Source organism: Urocampus carinirostris, chromosome 7 (genome assembly GCF_059441175.1).
Source record: "Urocampus carinirostris isolate Australia breed hairy pipefish chromosome 7, RoL_Ucar_1.0, whole genome shotgun sequence".
NCBI lineage: Eukaryota > Metazoa > Chordata > Actinopteri > Syngnathiformes > Syngnathidae > Urocampus > Urocampus carinirostris.
In genome coordinates, this window is record NC_142355.1 from 38,123,748 (window position 1) to 38,142,354 (window position 18,607).

The following is an 18,607-nucleotide window of genomic DNA, read 5'->3' on the forward strand; positions in this document are numbered from 1 at the left end:
TGAGGATAGGTGGTGCATAAAATGGATGGATGGATGTTGTTGATGTGTTTTTTCTTGTTCATTTTAGAGACAGATTGTGTTTTGTGTGTAAATATAGAGTGCACGATAACATCTACCGTTTTTTAATGTCAGAAGGTAGACATGTATTGGAATGGTTGTATGTCCATATGTGCCCTTTGATTGGCTGGCAGTTAGTCTATCTAGGCTAGGGGTGGGCAAATTACATGTCGTGGGTCACATTTGACCCGTCAGGTTTTATATTTATCCCGCCAGCCAAACAGAAATGTTGAAACTTTAATGATTATATGTATAAACTGGGACAAAAATGTTTTACAATAGTCTGTAATTTTTTGCAGTGGTTGCGTTCCAAAGGAAAACCGCTAAATAGAAACTTTTATTAATGTATTTTATTTATTTAGTTATGTATTTATTGCCCACAAACAATCCCAATTCACAAGCTCAAGTATCTGTTTAACAGATAAAAGTACTGTACTTTATTAAAAAAAAATTCTTTTACAAATAACTTGTACTGTCAAATTATAATTTTAAAAACAATCCTGCTGGTTTATTGCAAAATTGTATGGAATAAGGGCCTAATCCAGGTAAGGACCTGATACCTTCCCGCCATTTTGTGGCTGCTATGGAAAACTGCATTTATCATCCGGTTCTGTCCTACTGAAACTGTGTATTTTCCCATTTCAAATAGTTTTGAATAAGTGCCAGGAAGCCACTAGCACTAGAAGTCCCAGGAATTTTCTAACCTTCCAAAATGACCAGCGGATAGCTAAAAGGCTGCATTATTTAAAATTATAAACTCAATGGACCATCTTGTCACCATTTTTGTAAATGCAGCAAGGTGGATTTTTTCTAATGTAATGTTGTGCGTGTGGTGTTGATAGATACATAAAGAGCTTGTGCACAGGTCTTTTGTTCAATAACTCACTCAACCTAGAATTCAAGATACCAAACTTAAAAAAAAATAGGGACCTAATATGTTACTTTGTCTTCATTCTGATAAGAAACAAATTCTGTGGAAATACTACAACAGTACGACTACAGCAATACAGAATTACTACAAAGATTTAACTACAATAATAGTAAAAATATTAAAGATATAGTATAAAGTTACTATTATGGAAAATACTATAATACAAAATGTGTATATATATATGTGTATATATTATGGCATAAATAATACAAAAATACAACTACATTTATACTACAAAAAGACTGTACAAAAAAATTATACAAAATACTACCAAAAAAAGTACACTAATACAATACAAAAAACTACAGAAATACTACAACAGTCAGACTGCAGAAATACTTAAAAAATACCACAAAAATACAGCGCCCCGACAAACATTATTTTCTTCACGTTAGCTTGCAAAGGGTCATTAAAGATTTGTGTTTCCTTATTTGCAGGTCAACGATGACACTAATCCAGTCAGTTGGCTGTCCTTTGGCTTTCCTACATAGAATGCCCAGTTTAGCTTTTTGATAGGTTCAACTTTATTGGCGATAGAAAGCCTCTTCCTCTGTTTAGCCAATCAGAATTCAGACCACAATACACAATGAAAATCCGCGAAGTAGTGAAATAGGGATAAGTAAACCGAGATATAGCAAGGGATTACTGTACTAACAAAAATGCATGTCACTCTTGTCCCCTGTGTCCCCAATGTTTAAATAGCAGGCTACATTTTCTTTACTTACTATTATTTAGATAAGATATTTATCAAATGCAATAAAAAGGAACTTTTGAGCTAGCTTTATTGCATTTATAGTTTTTCATTGCATATTATTCAAAATTAGTGCGTATAAAAAGGCACATGATTTGTTGCTTTGCTTTAATGTAGGCATTTCAAGCCCAATTTGAATAAATGTTTTATATTTTGACTGAAAACAGAGATATAACATGTACTTGTAAGTGTCTGCATGTTTATTTATGCATAAACATATATTGCTATTCTATCCATCCATCCATCCATTATCTGCACCGCTTATCCTCAGTAGGGTTGCGGGGGTACTGGAGCCCATCCCAGTCATCTTAGGTCAGTGGGAGGGGGACACCCTGAACTGGTTGCCAGTCGCAGGACACACAGAGACAGACAACTCACTGGTTCATTACACCTAGGGACAATTTGGACCGGCGAATTAATCTGACATGCATGTTTTTGGAATGTGGGAGGAAACTGGAGTGCCCGGAGGAAACCACGCAAGCACGGGGAGAACATGCAAACTCCACACAGGAAGGTTCGACCTCATGACCTCAGAACTGTGCCACACACGCGCTAACCACTGATCCGCCGTGCTGCCCTATTGCTATTCTAAACAGACCTATTTCTTTTTTTTGTCTTTTTGCATTTTAGCTTAAATGGAATGTGCAAAAAAAAGTTTATTTTTTTTAAACGTCCAAAGGTATCTGATATGAGACAGTATCAAAAGAGACAAAAAAATCAATAGTCATTTGGCCTGATTTGTTTGCCCAATGTTTTAACCCAATATGGACCACAACTCAAAAAGTTTACCTATCCTTAGTCGGGGTCTCCCTCTTTGTACCTGCAAGCTCCAGGTAGTCTGCTAGGACCACCTGAGTATCCCTCGGACTGATTCTGAAAATACATCATGGTCATTGTGTTTTTTCTAGGAAATGTGATTTCTAATTAGCATGATCTTTAGTGGTTGTTTCAGCCTATGTTATCTATCTATCTACCCTAGTCATATCCCTCGATAGGGGTGACCGACAGCAAGACAAACATACACAAAAACAAAGAAAATTAAAAAAAAGGGAAAAAGTAACAAAAAAATCACACACAAATTTTTTGTACCATGGCCAACCCAAATACCCAAACACCCAAACAAGTTGGGCACCTCGGCACCCAAGTTGGTCATGCTTTCGTCCCTCCAGATGAAACGGAAAACAAGAAAGCGGCCATGTCACTCTAAGCCTATGTTACCTTTAATAATTACAACATGGTAATAGCATAGTAACAACATCGTAATAACATGTTATTTTAAAAATGCATCCCAAACTGATAGCCCTTCGCACTAATACATAATACTAATACAGTCCCAAAAATAATGTACCGTATTTTCCGCACTATATGGCGCACCGTGTTATAAGGCGCACCTTCAATGAATGATATATTTTAAAACTTTTGCCATACATAAGACGCACCCCATTATAAGGCGCTATAAGTGCATGCTGGTTTAAGACCAGGTAATTGTGCAATTTTGTAATTGTAATCCTGTGCAGTCCTTCGAGACATTTTTGTGATTAAGGGCTATTTACGGTAAATAAATGTGACTTGACTTGACTACAGTAGAGAATGTAGTTACGTTATGCAACCTCTAGATGTTGCCACGCTAAAGGGAATGTCAACAAAACATTCAAAAAGGTCAAACTTTATTGTTAACAAACAAGCTTTCCACATCTCCATTCACTCCCAAAATAAATAAACAGCCGTTTTATTATTTTCTCTGAGGTAAACATTTTCGTGACACATCTTTAACATCTTTGAACAACATCAAGGCATATCATTTTACTTTTCCTCCATTTAGTCAACACGCAAAAAAAAACCGTCTGATACTGTTATTTTAAATGAAACGTTAGTGCAATCGCAATAAAGTGACACTCGTAATGTGCAAAAACAACAAGTGCAAAACAATAAAAATAAAGCAATAACATAATAACTGTAAAATGTAAAACGTAAACACACAAAAGAAAAACAAAGATCACTCTATAAGCTCCTCATCGACGAATCCCTCGAATTCTTCTTCTGCAGTGTTCGAATTGACCATCTCTTCATCATCTTGCTTTATTGCCACGGAAACTTTGTTGAGTTTTCCTTACTTGGCGGAGCTTATCTTCATCCTTTCTCCACTTCCGTACCATCGATTCATTTATGTTTAACTCTCTTGCTGCCGCTCTATTGCCGTGTTGTGCTGCGTGACTGATCGCCTTGAGTTTAAACTCGGCGTTGTACGCGTGTCTCTTAACAGGAGCCATTTTTTTATACAAATGCACGTATGAAAGAGAATCGTTGTTTAATATTTCCCAGTATGCACAGCGCGAAAAATGGAGTTGGCCGCTGTTTCTCGTAGTTGCGAGACCTTGCGAATTTAATATTGAGCCATATATAAGGCGCACTGTGTTATAAGGCGCATGGTCAGCTTTTGAAAAAAATTTAGACTTTTAGGTGCGCCTTATAGTGCGGAAAATACGGTACTCATTTGAAAACTTCCATTTTGTGGAGAATGAAAATATCTTGAATGTTAATCAAATTTGACGAATAATGCGCGAAAAACAGGAGAAAGCAAAAATGATTACCTCCTTGGCAGAGGTTAAAGAAAAAAAAATGTACTTCTTTATTTTTTGCTATCGTCAAAAGTCAGCAATCTTATCTTTTGGTAAGGTCACATTTTTGATTCAGCGCTTTTAAATCACATCGCACGGCCTTAACTAATATCGCACTTGGTGATCGTATCTTGTAAACGTGGACAGCTTATCGGACGAGCTGCCAAAAATGATTTTCTTTCAAAACGTGCACAGAGGAGGTGCACGAACCATATAAGGTCAGGTCGTTATGATTGAGGAAAGTTTATTTCGCACAACAAAGGCCATAAATCAACACAATCCGCGGTTACTAATCTGACTTGAGGACCTACCTGATTACAAGCTGTGACCCAAATCAAGACAAAAATATATATTTGAAATAATTCTTTTTTAATGTGTTTTTGAGGATTGAAAAGTGCCTGAATTTTTCGGTGAAGTGCTTATAAATGCTTGAACTTGTTGCCATGTTTCTCAACAAGTCTGCTTAATGACGACACCTACACTGCTCTCTGGCGGCTTCGCTTTGCCATTGCATTTCTCAATTGGGTGTCTTTTGGGCATCCTTTGTAGGAAAGTGGTAAGACAGGTTCAGGTATGTTTGCAATAGAAAGCATCTCCCTCTTTCTAGCAATTTAGAATGCAGACCATGATGCACAATGAAAATCCGCAAAGTAGTGAAACAACGATAAGTAAAGCAAGGGATTACTGCACTAACAAAAATGCGTGTCACTCTTGTCCCCCGTGTCCCCAATGTTCAAATAGCAGGCTACATTTTCTTTACTTGCTATTATTTAGATATTTATAAAATGTGACAAAAAGCAAGACTTTTGGAGCTAGCTTTATTGCATTTATAGTTTTTCTATGCATATTATCAAAATAAGTACGTGTAAAAGTAATATTATGTTGCTTTGCTTTAATGTAGACATTTCAAACCCAATTTGAATAAATTTTATTTATAGACAGAAAACAGAGATACAACATGTACTTATAAATGTCTGCATGTTTATTTATACATAAATGTATATTGCTATTCTGATTTTTTATCTTTTTGTATTTCAGCTTAGAATACACAAAAATATCTAAATGTTTTTAAATGCCCACGTGCTTATAAATGCTTAAAATTATTGCCATGTTTCTCAACAAGTCTGCTTAAAGATGATGCCAACACTGCTCTCTGGTGGCTTCACTTTGCCGTTGCATTTATCCTTCCCTTGTGATTAACGGTAACTGGCATTAGTTTGTAAGACGATGGCCTGGAAGGCTTCATTGTCCTATACAACTCACGTCCAAAAGTATAGGTGTATGCTACACCTAAACAGGGCACTATAAAATGTGCATTAGTGCAAGGATTACTCATCAATGCTGGACATTTATTATGGGCCATGCAAAAAATTAAGGTAGTGTTTCCTAGTGATAAATTGTAATGAGAGGAACTTTCTGCAACTGAAAATGTAGGCGTCATTTTTACCCAACACCTATATAGGGAGGAATTTTTCTTAAAAACTAATACTGTATATCCGCTATTTACTCAAGATCTAACAATCATATGCCTTGATAAATGCGCATTCAAGATTAAAAATCACATATGTAAATTGCAGATGTATTTGTGGCTCTGCAAAATACGTCATTCACACCTGATTTTTTCTTTTAATGGTACTGGAAAAAATGGAAAATTGCTTTTGAATGTGGCCATTAAAAAAGGTGTACGGACCCTGCAGATCAGCTGACCTTGTCTTTGTGCCTTCTAGGACCGAGTCGGCGTTTCAAGCGGGTAGTGGAGACCATTCAGAGCCAGTTGCTAAGCACACATGACCAGCCCGGAGTCCAGCAGCTGTCTGGTGAGTCGGGGCCACCTTATGCCCCCCCAGGCCAGGTCCCCTTCACCATCCCGCCCATCCTCCGCCCTCACCGTCCATTCGCTCTCTTTGACCGGCTTTTGCGTGCTTTTTGAGGGGAAGTGTCCGAACGACGCGAGTTTGTGAAGATAACGGGAAGGTACGGAAAGCCAGCTGTGATCTTATGGAAGCGTTTCGCCAACCCTACCACTTTAAGCGTTAGACCAGGCAGCGGACAAAGAGAAAAAAAAGTTGCTTTGGTTGCCCGTCGTTCTATGTGATCGGCGAGATCGTAAAATTACTCAGCGACTAAAAATACACAGGGCAAAAGAGTGCTCTGACCAAAGACTACATTTCCCACAATGCCAGTCAACCACCATATCCGGATTAATACGTGGAATTGAGAAATAAATTATCCTAAAAATGTCCAAGAAGATATTCTTATACACTAAAACCTTCTACATACGACATCAATTCAATCCCGTGTCGCGCTCCAATCTCGAATTGCTCTGATCACGAGCAAATTTACTCAATACAAAATAACTGAAAATCAATTAATTTGTTCCCGGCCTCCCAAAATCAGGAAAGTTATCTCTCAAAAGCTGATCTTTAAAATACATTAAAAAAGTGGTTCAACGTAAAAATAAGTTAAAATAAGATGATAATAAAATGAGTTTAAAGCCCCGGTCTCTCATGGTAACATCTGGAAATTCTCGTAACTTGGATTATCTCTCGCGGGCAACATTTTGAATTTCTCGTAGCTCATTTATAGATGTATCCCAGTATTTAATTTTCCATTCATTTCACAATTTAAAATATTGTAGCGACATTTTTTCAATGCAACTCTGTGTAGTTTTGGACTATTTCATGTATAAACAACATAATGTAAAAAACAATTAGAGTAAAAAAAATTGCAGTGATGCAATGAAAATACAAATACTGTATAAGAATGTCAACAAGACAACTCAAATATTGTCCGTAAAGTTTGCAACTTAGATTGGTTGTATAATCTGCCGACCATATGTACGTATATTTTTATTGTGCTATTTAATATGGGAAGACAGTATCAATTCCAGGACAATAGTATCAATCCGATCCAGTACTTGCTTAGTAGGAATAACATCGATATTTGGATCGATACGCCCTCCCCTTAAGCTAAATCCCTAGCTGTCTAGTGGTTTTAGGTTTTTCATTATAATTATTATTGTTTTAATTACTAATGTTATTATTGGGCCGAGCGGTGAGAATATTGTGAGACTTGATTGCGGTCCGTGCTACAGAAATGAGTTGAGGACAACAGCGTTAGACCACTGCTTTTCGACTTTTAGTTAAAAACACCAAGCTAAGGGAAAAAAAAAACCGACCTTTTTCATTTTCAAATTTAATCAAAAAAACAAAAGAAGTCTTGACTTTGAGACTAGTATTTGAGGTCTACGGCTGCTTTACCTTAAAGCGAGACTCACTCTTTGTTCGTGAAAAAAACGTTAGCATTCGATTTTTGTTTTGGTCAAAGTTTTCCACTTCTGGTTTCAAACAGTTTTTAATATTCTGTAGGAAAGGGGTCTCCAACTCCTTATTATCTCTCTCTCTCTCTCTCTCTCTCTCTCTCTCTCTCTCTCTTTTTATCTTCCTCTCTCACTATCTTTTTCTTCCTTTATTTTTCCTTTTGTCTTCCTCTGTCTTTTTTTTTTATCTCTTTCCCTCACTCTTTTCTCTCTCCCTCTGTTTTGTCTATCGTTTTTCTTTTTCTCTCTTGTTTTGTTTTATCTATTTTTTATCTATATCTTCCTCCATTTGTCTTTCTCTTTCTTCCTATTATTTATCTCTCATCTTTCTCTCTTTCTTCCTTTCTCCATGTCTTTCACTTTTTTCTCCTTATTTTCTCTCTATCTCCTAATTGACTTTTGTCTTTTTTTTCTTTCTACTTGCAACAGTTAACCTGGTAGTAACATAGTAACAAAATAATAAGATAGGTTATTAATTTAGAAATACATATCAAACTGGGAGCAATTTGTGCTAAGTAGTAGCAAAAAGTAGCTCGACGCTTGAAAAAAGGTTGGGGACCCCTGCTGCAGACGGATTGTGTTTTTTTTGCACGTGGAAATAGAGTGCGCGATCAAATCTACCGCTTTTTAATGCCATGTGTGTGGAGATATTGTCACCATGGCAACAGTACAGGACAAACTCGCCTTGTTTGACATTCAAGTAGATGATTTGAGGGCTTGTTGTGCTCCGCGACAGATTTATTTTTTGTGTGACGCATTTCCGGAAGACTTTATTGTGAGGAGTGTGATTTCATTTTGGCAGCAGAGAGGGAAATAAAAACAAGCTCGATTCTTGGAGCTCAAGGTTTGTCTCGTTTGACATAAATGGGACAATATCGCCCCCTTCTGGCAAGGTTGGAAACTACAAAACCCCGCTCTAATTTGTAATGGATTTACATAATTCGACCTCGTAGAAGTTTCCACGTGTGTGAAACATAATTTAAAAGTAAAGCTTTCAATTAGCAAAGGCTGCTATATTTCCCAATATGTCCCTCTAATCAATGAAGGACAGGATCAGTACAAATGAGCCACTTCCAAAAGATCATGTCATGAAATTAGTAACCATGGAAACGTGAGCAAAAAGGGCAACACGAACAAGAAGGCCACTGCGTTAGTTCAGGATTTATCAAAAGGGTTTGATGTTCATTAGCCCCTGGGCAATAACTCGTTACTCATGTTCAACTCACACCTGCTGCTTGGTAAAGGTAAAATCTTGAGCCCAAGGCCGAGTCCGACCCTGATTTTGGGCCAGGTCGGGTCTAAAATGTCAATCATCCTGTTCGGGTCAGGTAGGGCTTCTCTCTCGCTGACTTTTTGAAATATTAATATGTTTATAAAAAGTATATTAAAACAATGTGTGCTACACCATTATTTTGTTGTGCAAATGCATTTTATCATGCAATATATGAAGATTATTTTAACCTTAAAGGTGGTGTATGTCACTTCAAAAATATTTGATTTGTTGAGGCCATCTTCTAACTGAAATCAATATTGCAGCTCTTTTTGTTGTGCGTGCGAGTGTGTAAAATTATTAGATGTGCTCAAATAATCTCTTCCCTTTACATTTTGGCGGGGTATTGGGTTGGCATTTGAACTCTATCCGAAGCAGTCCTTTTCTTACGTCCTCCATTTTCCTCCTACAATTAAAGAAAAATTACGACCGCACTAAAGTGATACTATCCACCAAAAAAACCCTAACCCTTTAAGATATGTTGTGTTTTCTTTGGCCAAAAATACTATAGGATAAATTGATGCAAAACAATTGCAGCCCATGAAACTTTCATAAAATCAGGGGTTTGTACGGGTGCTTAAAATCCTTGAAAAATATTTGAATTTTAATTTTGTGTTTTTATCGTATGAAAAGCGCTCAAATTATGGGGTAAATGCTTGAAATTGTCCCACATATTCCTGGCAGTCTGACTCGACAGACCATGCAATAAACGACAATAGTAAATTAAGTCTGATTAAAAATAATGCCGGGCAGCACGGCGGAGCAGTGGTTAGCGCGTGTGCGGCACAGTTCTAAGGTCTTGGGAACCTCCTGTGTCGGTTCAAATCCAGCTACCGGACTTCCTGTGCGGAGTTTGTATGTTCTCCCCGTGCTTGCGTGGGTTTCCTCTGGGCACTCTGGTTTCCTCCCACATTCCAAAGACATGCATTTCAGGTGGATTGGCCGGTCCAAGTTGTCCCTAGGTGTGAATGAGTGAGCGAGTTGTCTGTCCCTGTGTGCCCTGCGATTGGCTGGCAACCTGTTCAGGGTGTCCCCTGCCCACTGATTGCTGGGATGGGCTCCAGCACCCCCGCAACCCTACTGAGGATAAGCGGTGCAGCTAATGAGATGAGATGAGAAAAATAATGCCGACACACCTGCTCTGGTGGCTTAACTTTGCCATTGTATTTATTTTTCCCTCGTGACTACCAGGCATTTTTTGTATGCCATTTTCATGAGAAGCGTAATAGGACATGTAGACAAAGATGCCAGGTACTGGAGAAATTAAAAAAAAGTGGCTTTGAAAGTGCGCAAAAGGTGCTTGAATTTGGCCTTAAAAAGGTGTGCAAAGCCCTGAACTGTAATAAAACGAAAATGTCTGGATGAGTGTGTAAAAACCAAGTGGGTGTCAAAGATAGTACATAGGAATTTAAGCTGTGAGTACTGTATTTTTTGGACCATAAATCGCTCCGCATTATTAGCTACCCCAGCTAAATAATGCATAATTCTGAAGGAAAAAAGCTTATATACGTCGAACTGAAGTATGTCGTATTTTTTCGACACGACACAGGCTTAGAGCGCCCTCTTGCGGTTTCCCGTTTGAGACCAGGTGGAAAAATAGGTTGGCCCTAGAGAGGGATGGGTGCCACCAGGCTGTACTTGCCGAAGACAGGAAATTTTGCCCATACGACCCTAGTGTTTTATATACATAAATATACACAGTATATGATAATGTGTTAGTTATTTCACACAAAAGTCTCACCAGAATTCCAATCCAGCCAAACTGAAAAAAAAAACTGTGTCTTATAACCTAAAATATAAGTTCGCTTTGGCCATGAAACCGTACTGCGCAAAAAACAGAAGTAGCCTCATCACAACACAACAAGTTTTACAATGTTCATTCAAATAACTTCTTTCCTAACTGTCTATTATCCACCCATCATTGTTCTTTGTCTCTTTGCCTCTATCTTAAAGCGCCACACTAGATTTTTAGGGACGCACAGCTGCTGTGGTTGATGGCCCAATTTTCAACCTGTCAAGATGACGGACCGCCTAAAAATGTTCCCATCAAATATTTTCAAAATTCGTCAATGATGGAAAATTGATATAAAAGATAATATTCTTACGGTCTTGCTTAATTTAAACGTCGTTACAAAGACAAGCTTTAATTTTTTTATTACAAAGGACCTTTCTTCTTTCCAAGTCCTCAAAACATATGAAATTTCGGGCTTGGTCCAGCAAATCAAGTTAATTGGTCGAGCTCAGGCTAGATTGTGCTCTTATACCTTACAGGCCTGGGTCAGGTAGGGCTAGATTTTGTTTTTAGGTCTGCCGCGGAGGCCTTTACAAATCAGACAATGGCACCTGCATAGAAAAGCACTTTTATAGGTCAAACAAAAACCTTGTCATTATGTTGTTAAACTGCAGAGATTAGCCAGGGGCCAGCGGAGGAGGACAAAGGTGAGGCCCAGGCCACAATTAAAGAGGAAGCGTTGCGCTGACCTCAGCCATTTCCTTGGAAACCTCGTCGCTAGGCACAAACCGGCACGAGACGGATTGCTGCAGCTTTGCTTACCTGAGTGCCCCCCACCCACCACAGCTTGCAAATCTCATAGATGTTTCACGTTCTTCAAAATTGCTTTTTGGCAACTTTAAAAAAGAGCTGAAAGTAGCGTAGCCAAGAATATTTTTACATTACGGGTGCCCGAATATATGCACCTGCCTCTACAAAACTTGTGTTTTAGTAATTTTACAGTGCAAACGTATTTGCCCCCTTCCTGATCTGTGTTTTGGCATATTTTTCACTCAAAAAGGTTTTAGATTCACACGGAGACAACCCAAGGAAATACAAAATGCAGTTTTGAAGTGTGAATTTGATTTATTGAGGTACAAGAATATCATAACCTATCTGGCCCTTTGTGAAAACGTAATTGTCCCCTGAACCGAACAGCAAGTTGGGCCACCTTTGGCAACGATCACAGAATTTAACCGCTTACGATAATTGGGAATGAGTGAAGGAATTTTGAATTTGGTCCCACTCTTGTTTGCAAAACTGCCATATAGGAAGGTTTTCTAGCATAAACTGCCAGTTTAAGGTAACACAACGGTATCTTAATTGGATGAGGACTTTGCCTTGGCCACTCCAGAACCCTCTTCTTTTTTTACTTCAGAAGTGGACTTGCTGGTGGGTTTCAGTTTGTTGTCCTACTCCATGATCTAAGAGTGTTTGAGTTTAGGGACACGAAACGATGGCCGGACGTTCTTCTTCAAGATCTTCTTTGAAACACTATAATGTATTATTTCATAAACCACAGCAAGTTGTCCTGATCCTAAGTCAGCAAAGCAGCCCTAGGTCAGTTTTCATGACTCCACTATAAGAAACACTGGCCAAAAATAGCACAGATGAGAAGAGTTCTCTGGCAAACAACACTACAATCCCAGAAGAACAAAGTTGTCTCACATTTACCAAAAAAACATCATGGTAAACCTTAAGACTTTTGGAGAAACATTCTGTGGACTGATGGGTCAAAAATTCAACTTTTTAGATAGTGGGCAGCCCCTTATGTGTAAAATGGCGCAGCATTTGACAAAAACATGGTGAGCCAAGACAACATTCTGTGGTTGATGGAAAAACAAATTCTGGTGTTTACCAGATCTTGAGGGAGACTCTGTGGTCATCAGTTTGTGCCCTCAAACTCAAGTATATTACAGTATGTTACCTATAATAATGCACTATTATGCATTAATTAATCTATTTTAAGCTATATTCTATTAAATTATAATGGCATTTATTTTTTCACAATCCAGTGAACTTTTAACTTTTTTAAACCTTGAACTAATTACAGTAATTTCAAAATAAAGCAACTGGAATTCCTGCATGACACGACAAAATGTCAATTGAAAATACAGTATTGACTTCAGTGCAACAACGAATAAACTACGAAATAGAAGAAACAATCCGTTTTTAGTTTTTAAAAAAAATTGTAACACATTCCTTAAAAACACTGTGAAATACAAAAAATGTTTACAAATTAAAAAAAGATCACGAGCGTGGTCGTGGTTTTTTTTATTCCAGGATGAAAATGGTAGAAGCAAGGAAAGGATTTTTTCAAATACAATCTAGATGCCAACCCCCAAAAAACGAAGTTTATTCAAGCACGTCAAAGAAAAAATAAACTGCAAAAATGATTTCAGCCAGAAGGTAGCAGCAGCAAGTAGAATATTTTGAAGTTACATACGCCACCTTTAGCTTGAATGTATCCAAATCTGCTCTTCGAGGGCTGCACTTCTACTCATTTCTTCATCGACTACAATCGCAAAACACTACAATCGAACCTTGGTTGCGGCAATGAGAGTGCATAATTAACAGAGAAGGTTAATTTGTTGTGAAGTACACGACGCAAAATAGTGTGATAATGATCAAATCCACTGCCTTTTCATTTGTCATTTATACCACTATTATTGTGCATGTCACAACAAAATTAACATTAATCTCTGGTAAAATAGTGTGATAATGAAATATCACTGGCAGTACAGTCATTATGGTAAATATGTGTAGGGTAAAAATATTCAGTTGCTGTAAGTTATTCCACTTGGAATTTACCACCGGGAAACGCTACCTTAATGTTTTGAATAGCCCATAATAAATCCCCATTATTGATACATAATTCTTGCACTAATACACATATATTAGTGCAATTTTCAGGTGTAGCATGCACTTGGTCCTGTAGGGAGGCGATAGCGTGTCATATGACAATGCTGTACAAATTAATGGTAGCTGCTGTTACTCACGAGGGAAGAAGAAATGGAACAGCATAGCAGACCAGAGAGCAGTGATGGTGTCATTTTTAGGAAGACTCGAGGAGAAACGTGGCAACAATTTGAAACGCCTAACCCCAAATTCAACTACTTTACGATCCTTGAAAAAACGACATTTAAATTCCCCCAACGAGGCACTCTCTCTCGCATAACCCAAGCCCTTGTTTTCAGATGAGAAGAACGGACAGGTGCCATCCAAGCGCTGCCCTTCACCCGCTTGCCGCCAGGAGCAAGATAATAATGGCAACAAATGCCCGCTCGTCAAGTTGACGCTGCAAGAATCACTAGATTTGAACTAGATGGAGAGAGCGTCATCATCCTCATCACACCATCATCTCACCTTTTTATGCTGCTAAATATTGACTTTGCGATAATCTAAATGTGTTTCCCATCCCAGGGCTTATCCAGAAAACCTATTAGGCCCTCGTCCCCGTCTTACCATTCCGACCCCCTCTTCCCCGTGGAGCCCTCCCTGAGAAACACACACGCGGACGGATGATGGTTTCCCCGTAAAAAGCTCACCCTTCCTGCTGACAACTCTCCCCAAATCCCGCGTGCCCTGACGATAGAAGTAGATGACTATTTCTTTGGTGTTCCTCGTGTTCAAACCTCTCCCCAACGCGAGCATTTTGCTACGAGACGACATGCATACCAGCACATGGCCAGTATGCAATTTCAACTCTGGGATGTATTACCAAGAAGCAAACAGGAAAACGTTCGTTGGATTGTATTTTGTCTTTTCTTTCTCGATTTATTTGAGATAAATGATGTGAAAAAGAATCAAAAATGCCCCTCCTGCAAGTGTCCTGGTACTGTCGGGGCGACTTGGCAACAGGGGTCGGCTTACGGGATTTCCAAAAATAAGTGGTTTATGAACTGTGATGGTTTCAAATGTACAAAGTCAACAAATCTTGTGGTGACAAGATGTTTTGGTAGCCAATAGGAGAAAACATCGGAGTATTTTGGGTTACATACTGGTTTGTCTTTCATGTTCTCTGCAGCACTTTGTCTTTAGTTTTCCGTTCAGACCTCTCTCTCTCTCACGTAATTACCAGCAGTAGGAAAAGAACAAAACCACCATTTAATGTGATGTGTATTTATTTTTGTAATTTTGGCCCTTATTTATTCATCTCATGGTGTCATTTCCTAATTTATGATAACTTGACTATTTATATGAACAAAAGCTGTTAGGTCAGTTGAATGTTATTTATTATTACCCTTTGTGTGTTTGTAAAAGGGGCAATGTTTGAAGAAAAAAAAAACGCAACCTAATTTAGCTGAATGGCGAATCTTATCCCTCGATGACGAGGGGAAAGACAAAAGTTAATAAAAAAAAGACAAAAAAAAAAGTTCAAGAATGTAGACTTAGCCTCTTTTTGGGGAGGGAATGCTCTTTTATTGCTAATTGTCAGTTTGTATATGATAATTTATGTAGGCTGGGCCTGGGAAGGAAAATGCTGAATGGACAGATCTCCTATTTGTAAATAGACAGTTGAAAATGGAGTTGATTGTCTCCTTTACCATGCCGGGAATTCCTCTTCTCTACGTTTAGCTTATATTGCTGTGTGCATGTGAAACGCGAGCTTTTCTTTGCATGGCTTTTGATGTATATGTTCCTCACAGATCAGCCGCCATCAAACTTTTACTTTGGAAGGATCCTCCTTTTTTTTTGTATTTCTACCCCAGATCATCGTTCTGACCGATCTTGATTTCATTGGAATTTCCCTTTTTATCTTGCACCGTAGTTTTTGAGGAATGCCTCTCACTCTGTGCCGTGCCACAGAGAACTGATGTCTGACATGCTGTTTTATGCGGGTGTATAGAAGGCACAGGGAGAGGAGATCAATACTTACAAATACAAAGCAATACCCTCGTACCTACTCTCCTTTGTGTTCTACGAATGGAAACTCGGACAGTCGGCGATTTCAGAAACCGGGCAGGAATTCAACGGCTGTAATCCCCACATACACGACTGTGAGCATCAACAGTGCTGAAAATAAAACCATTCAGTTAAAGTGTCTTGTTTATTCCGTTTCTCAGACAAAACGCAGTTTGACTGTTCCAGTCCGGTACGTTATAGATTAAAAAAGGGGCTATGTGTTTGGAATACTAATGCATTTTTCTTTAGGTTCTACAACTATGGAGTTCCTACCCATAAAATACTATTATTGGAAGCTGTTTTGCAAGTCATTTGTACATATAGATGGAGTCTCCAACGTGCTGCATGTTAGCACCCGGTAGGACATAAGAGCACCTGAGTAGCCTGCGCACTTGTTCTGGAAATAGCTCACTAGTGATGTGTCATTTTGATATTCCGGGACAGGGGTCACCAAGCTTTTTCAAGATGAGGGCTAATATTTGATACCACTGTTCATGGCTCCCTTTAACCACCTGAGTTGTTGGGGCACAACTTTGTGTGGCTGGTCTTGGACAAGTACAGGCTGGCAGCGCCCATCCCACACTAGGCTGTTTTTTTGGGGAGTTTTTCTCCCCCACATAAAACTGGTACCCATGGATACCAGTAGCAGGGGAAGCCTCCTGATCTAACTCAGATACAGCTCCTTTATCATCTGGCCATGGTTTTTTTTCGATGTAAAATGTTATTGTTCTCTTTCAGAAATGAGCTAAACCTTGGCATTAATGAGAAGTGGTGAAAGGTACTACTAATATTAAATTCTAAATCACAGCGGAAAATCTGTTATTTCTAAGAATTTTATGATCATTGCATCATTTGTGTCTTTCCAATTTCCGTTAAAAAACAACTTTGTGGTGATGACGTTACATCCTTTGATATTGTGACAGATTGGAAGCTCTAGGGCTCTTTGTTCTGTAAAGGACCTTGTGAATCGTAAAAAAATGGATTCATTTCTAAAATAATTATTTAGTTTGTTACTTTGTGATAACTAGATTGAAATTCCTTAGGAGTAGAGTTAAAATAGACTGGGTCAACCGCTTGAGCATCATGTCAGTTAGAAATTAAATTTTCGAGAAAATTACAAAGACTATTATTGATGAGCTTTTTTTCCCGAACTTGTCCACGGTCTACTAAGGTCTTATTACAGAGCTACATGGTGCCCGCGGGCACAATGTTGCAAACCACTGATATGGTTATACCTGGTATCAGTACTCAACCATGCACAGTTACTGTATTTGTTTCAATACAACACACTTTTTTTCCAAACCTAAAAAATAACTCATTAGTTTGGATTGGCAAACGCGGGTTTTTACAGTATCACACAAGATTTCAACTCTTCTCGGTGAGAGCCCTGAACTCTTAAGATTGGAACACCATTGATTTAGATGACATACAAAAAGGCATTGGTTTTGATTCTATTATCACACTATCTTTAGTCACAATACTGGAGACGAATGTTAATTATCTTGTGCATTTCACACGTTGCAGTAACAATACATTTGTTAGAAGAGTAGAACAGAATTTATTGTCATTGTAATATGTAAAACGCACAACATTTATCTCTGGTACCGTGACTAATATTAATGTGATCACGTGGTTAGAATATGTTGCACTCACCGCCGTGAATCCAACTGAAAAGTTTAATGAGAAAAAGCGAAACAAAATGTTATACCAATTTTTAATCAAAAATTAGGGGTGCGCATTATACGCGAATAAATACAGTTGTTTATTTCCTGCATAGTGTGTAATCAAATTTTCCTAAATTGTATAAGAATGATTGGTGTTTACCAAACTGTTTTATTGAATAATCAAGATTCTTTACTTCAAACAAGGTTATGATTTTGTTGCAACAAGCTGAAAAAAACAGAATAAAGCTTTAAAAAACACAATAAGAGACCCTGTTAAATAGTATTTTCTCATTAAATAAAAATTGAGGATTATGTAATCGTTTTGGGAGGTGAAAATAAAACTAACCTCCTCATTTTCGCATTGTTCCTTTCCGAATGGGCAAGGCCACAAATCCAGCATGGCCATGTCCGCTTCAGTCTCGAGACCAGCTGACTCCAAGAGCGCAATACACCGTCCTGCCCACTAGAGGGCAGCGGTGGCTCACTCACAGTTCTGCTTGCTTTTCTACTTTGCCGAGATTTTTCAGTCGTGCTCTGCATTCTACGTCAGTCACTGCAGATTTAGTTCTACATTAGGTTTGTTGCCGATGGCAAAAAAAAAGGCCTTTCTTCTCACACTCTCGACGTGACGTAAAGCGAGCGTAGCCGACGGGCCAGGGTGATTTCCAAGTCGTCCAGAGTCGTGTGTCCTTGGTTGAGGGCCGGCGTGGGAGCAGAGCCGCCACTTTGTCGGGATCCCAGCAGCAGGCACCTGAACGCCTCTCGCTCCATCAGCGCAGGCATCTGTTGTAGGAAGTAGCCTTCGCAGAATGAGCTCAGTTCCACTTTCCCGTGAGCCTGAAACATGGACACCAAAAGTTTTAACTACCACACAAAAATAGCCTATTCAAAAGCACCATAGGAGCCAGTGGCTGCAAGCCAATAAAGAAACATAATGGACAGAGGACAACATTAGGCAAGTCCGTGTTTGTGGTGATATAGTAAGTTAGCTGGGTTATCTAGATTTACCTGAATGCCATGTGAGTTTCAATTTATAGCCCTTTGGGTTTACGTTTGACAAGTCTTTGTTGATTTTTTTTATTTAATTTCTTTTGGTAGGCGGGCTCTGTTGTGAGCACAGAGCTGGATAGCCTGACAACTGTAGCTGAGAGACAGGCACTGAACAAGCTGCTGTCAATCATGGACAATTCACTACATCCACTACACAGCATCATCTCCAAACAGAAGAGCAGCTTCAGCGACAGACTGAGGAGATCATTTTGTCCTTGTGCCATGAGGCTCTTTAACTCCACCCGGGGGCATAAAAGCCCACATTAAACCC

The 18,607-nt window shown here is 38.7% G+C and overlaps 2 protein-coding genes across 4 annotated transcripts in view; one reads left to right on the forward strand and one right to left on the reverse strand.

The window, feature by feature from the left end:
* Positions 1-15,758, forward strand: part of brsk2a (BR serine/threonine kinase 2a) — a 297,291-nt gene extending 281,533 nt beyond the window's left edge. For 2 of the 3 annotated variants that reach the window (XM_088340887.1, XM_088340888.1), the window contains 2 exons: positions 6,085-6,174; positions 13,915-15,758. In XM_088340887.1, coding sequence (XP_088197013.1) covers positions 6,085-6,174; positions 13,915-14,042 — 218 coding nt within the window. In that variant the 3' untranslated portion in view covers positions 14,043-15,758. The remainder of the gene's footprint in view (positions 1-6,084; positions 6,175-13,914) is intronic. The other variant, XM_088340889.1, reaches the window with a different exon arrangement.
* Positions 15,759-17,322: 1,564 nt separating this feature from the next.
* Positions 17,323-18,607, reverse strand: part of abtb2b (ankyrin repeat and BTB domain containing 2b) — a 59,670-nt gene continuing 58,385 nt past the window's right edge. The window contains exon 17 of the mRNA XM_088340890.1: positions 17,323-18,123. Within this exon, the coding sequence (XP_088197016.1) occupies positions 17,899-18,123 (225 nt within the window). The 3' untranslated portion in view covers positions 17,323-17,898. The remainder of the gene's footprint in view (positions 18,124-18,607) is intronic.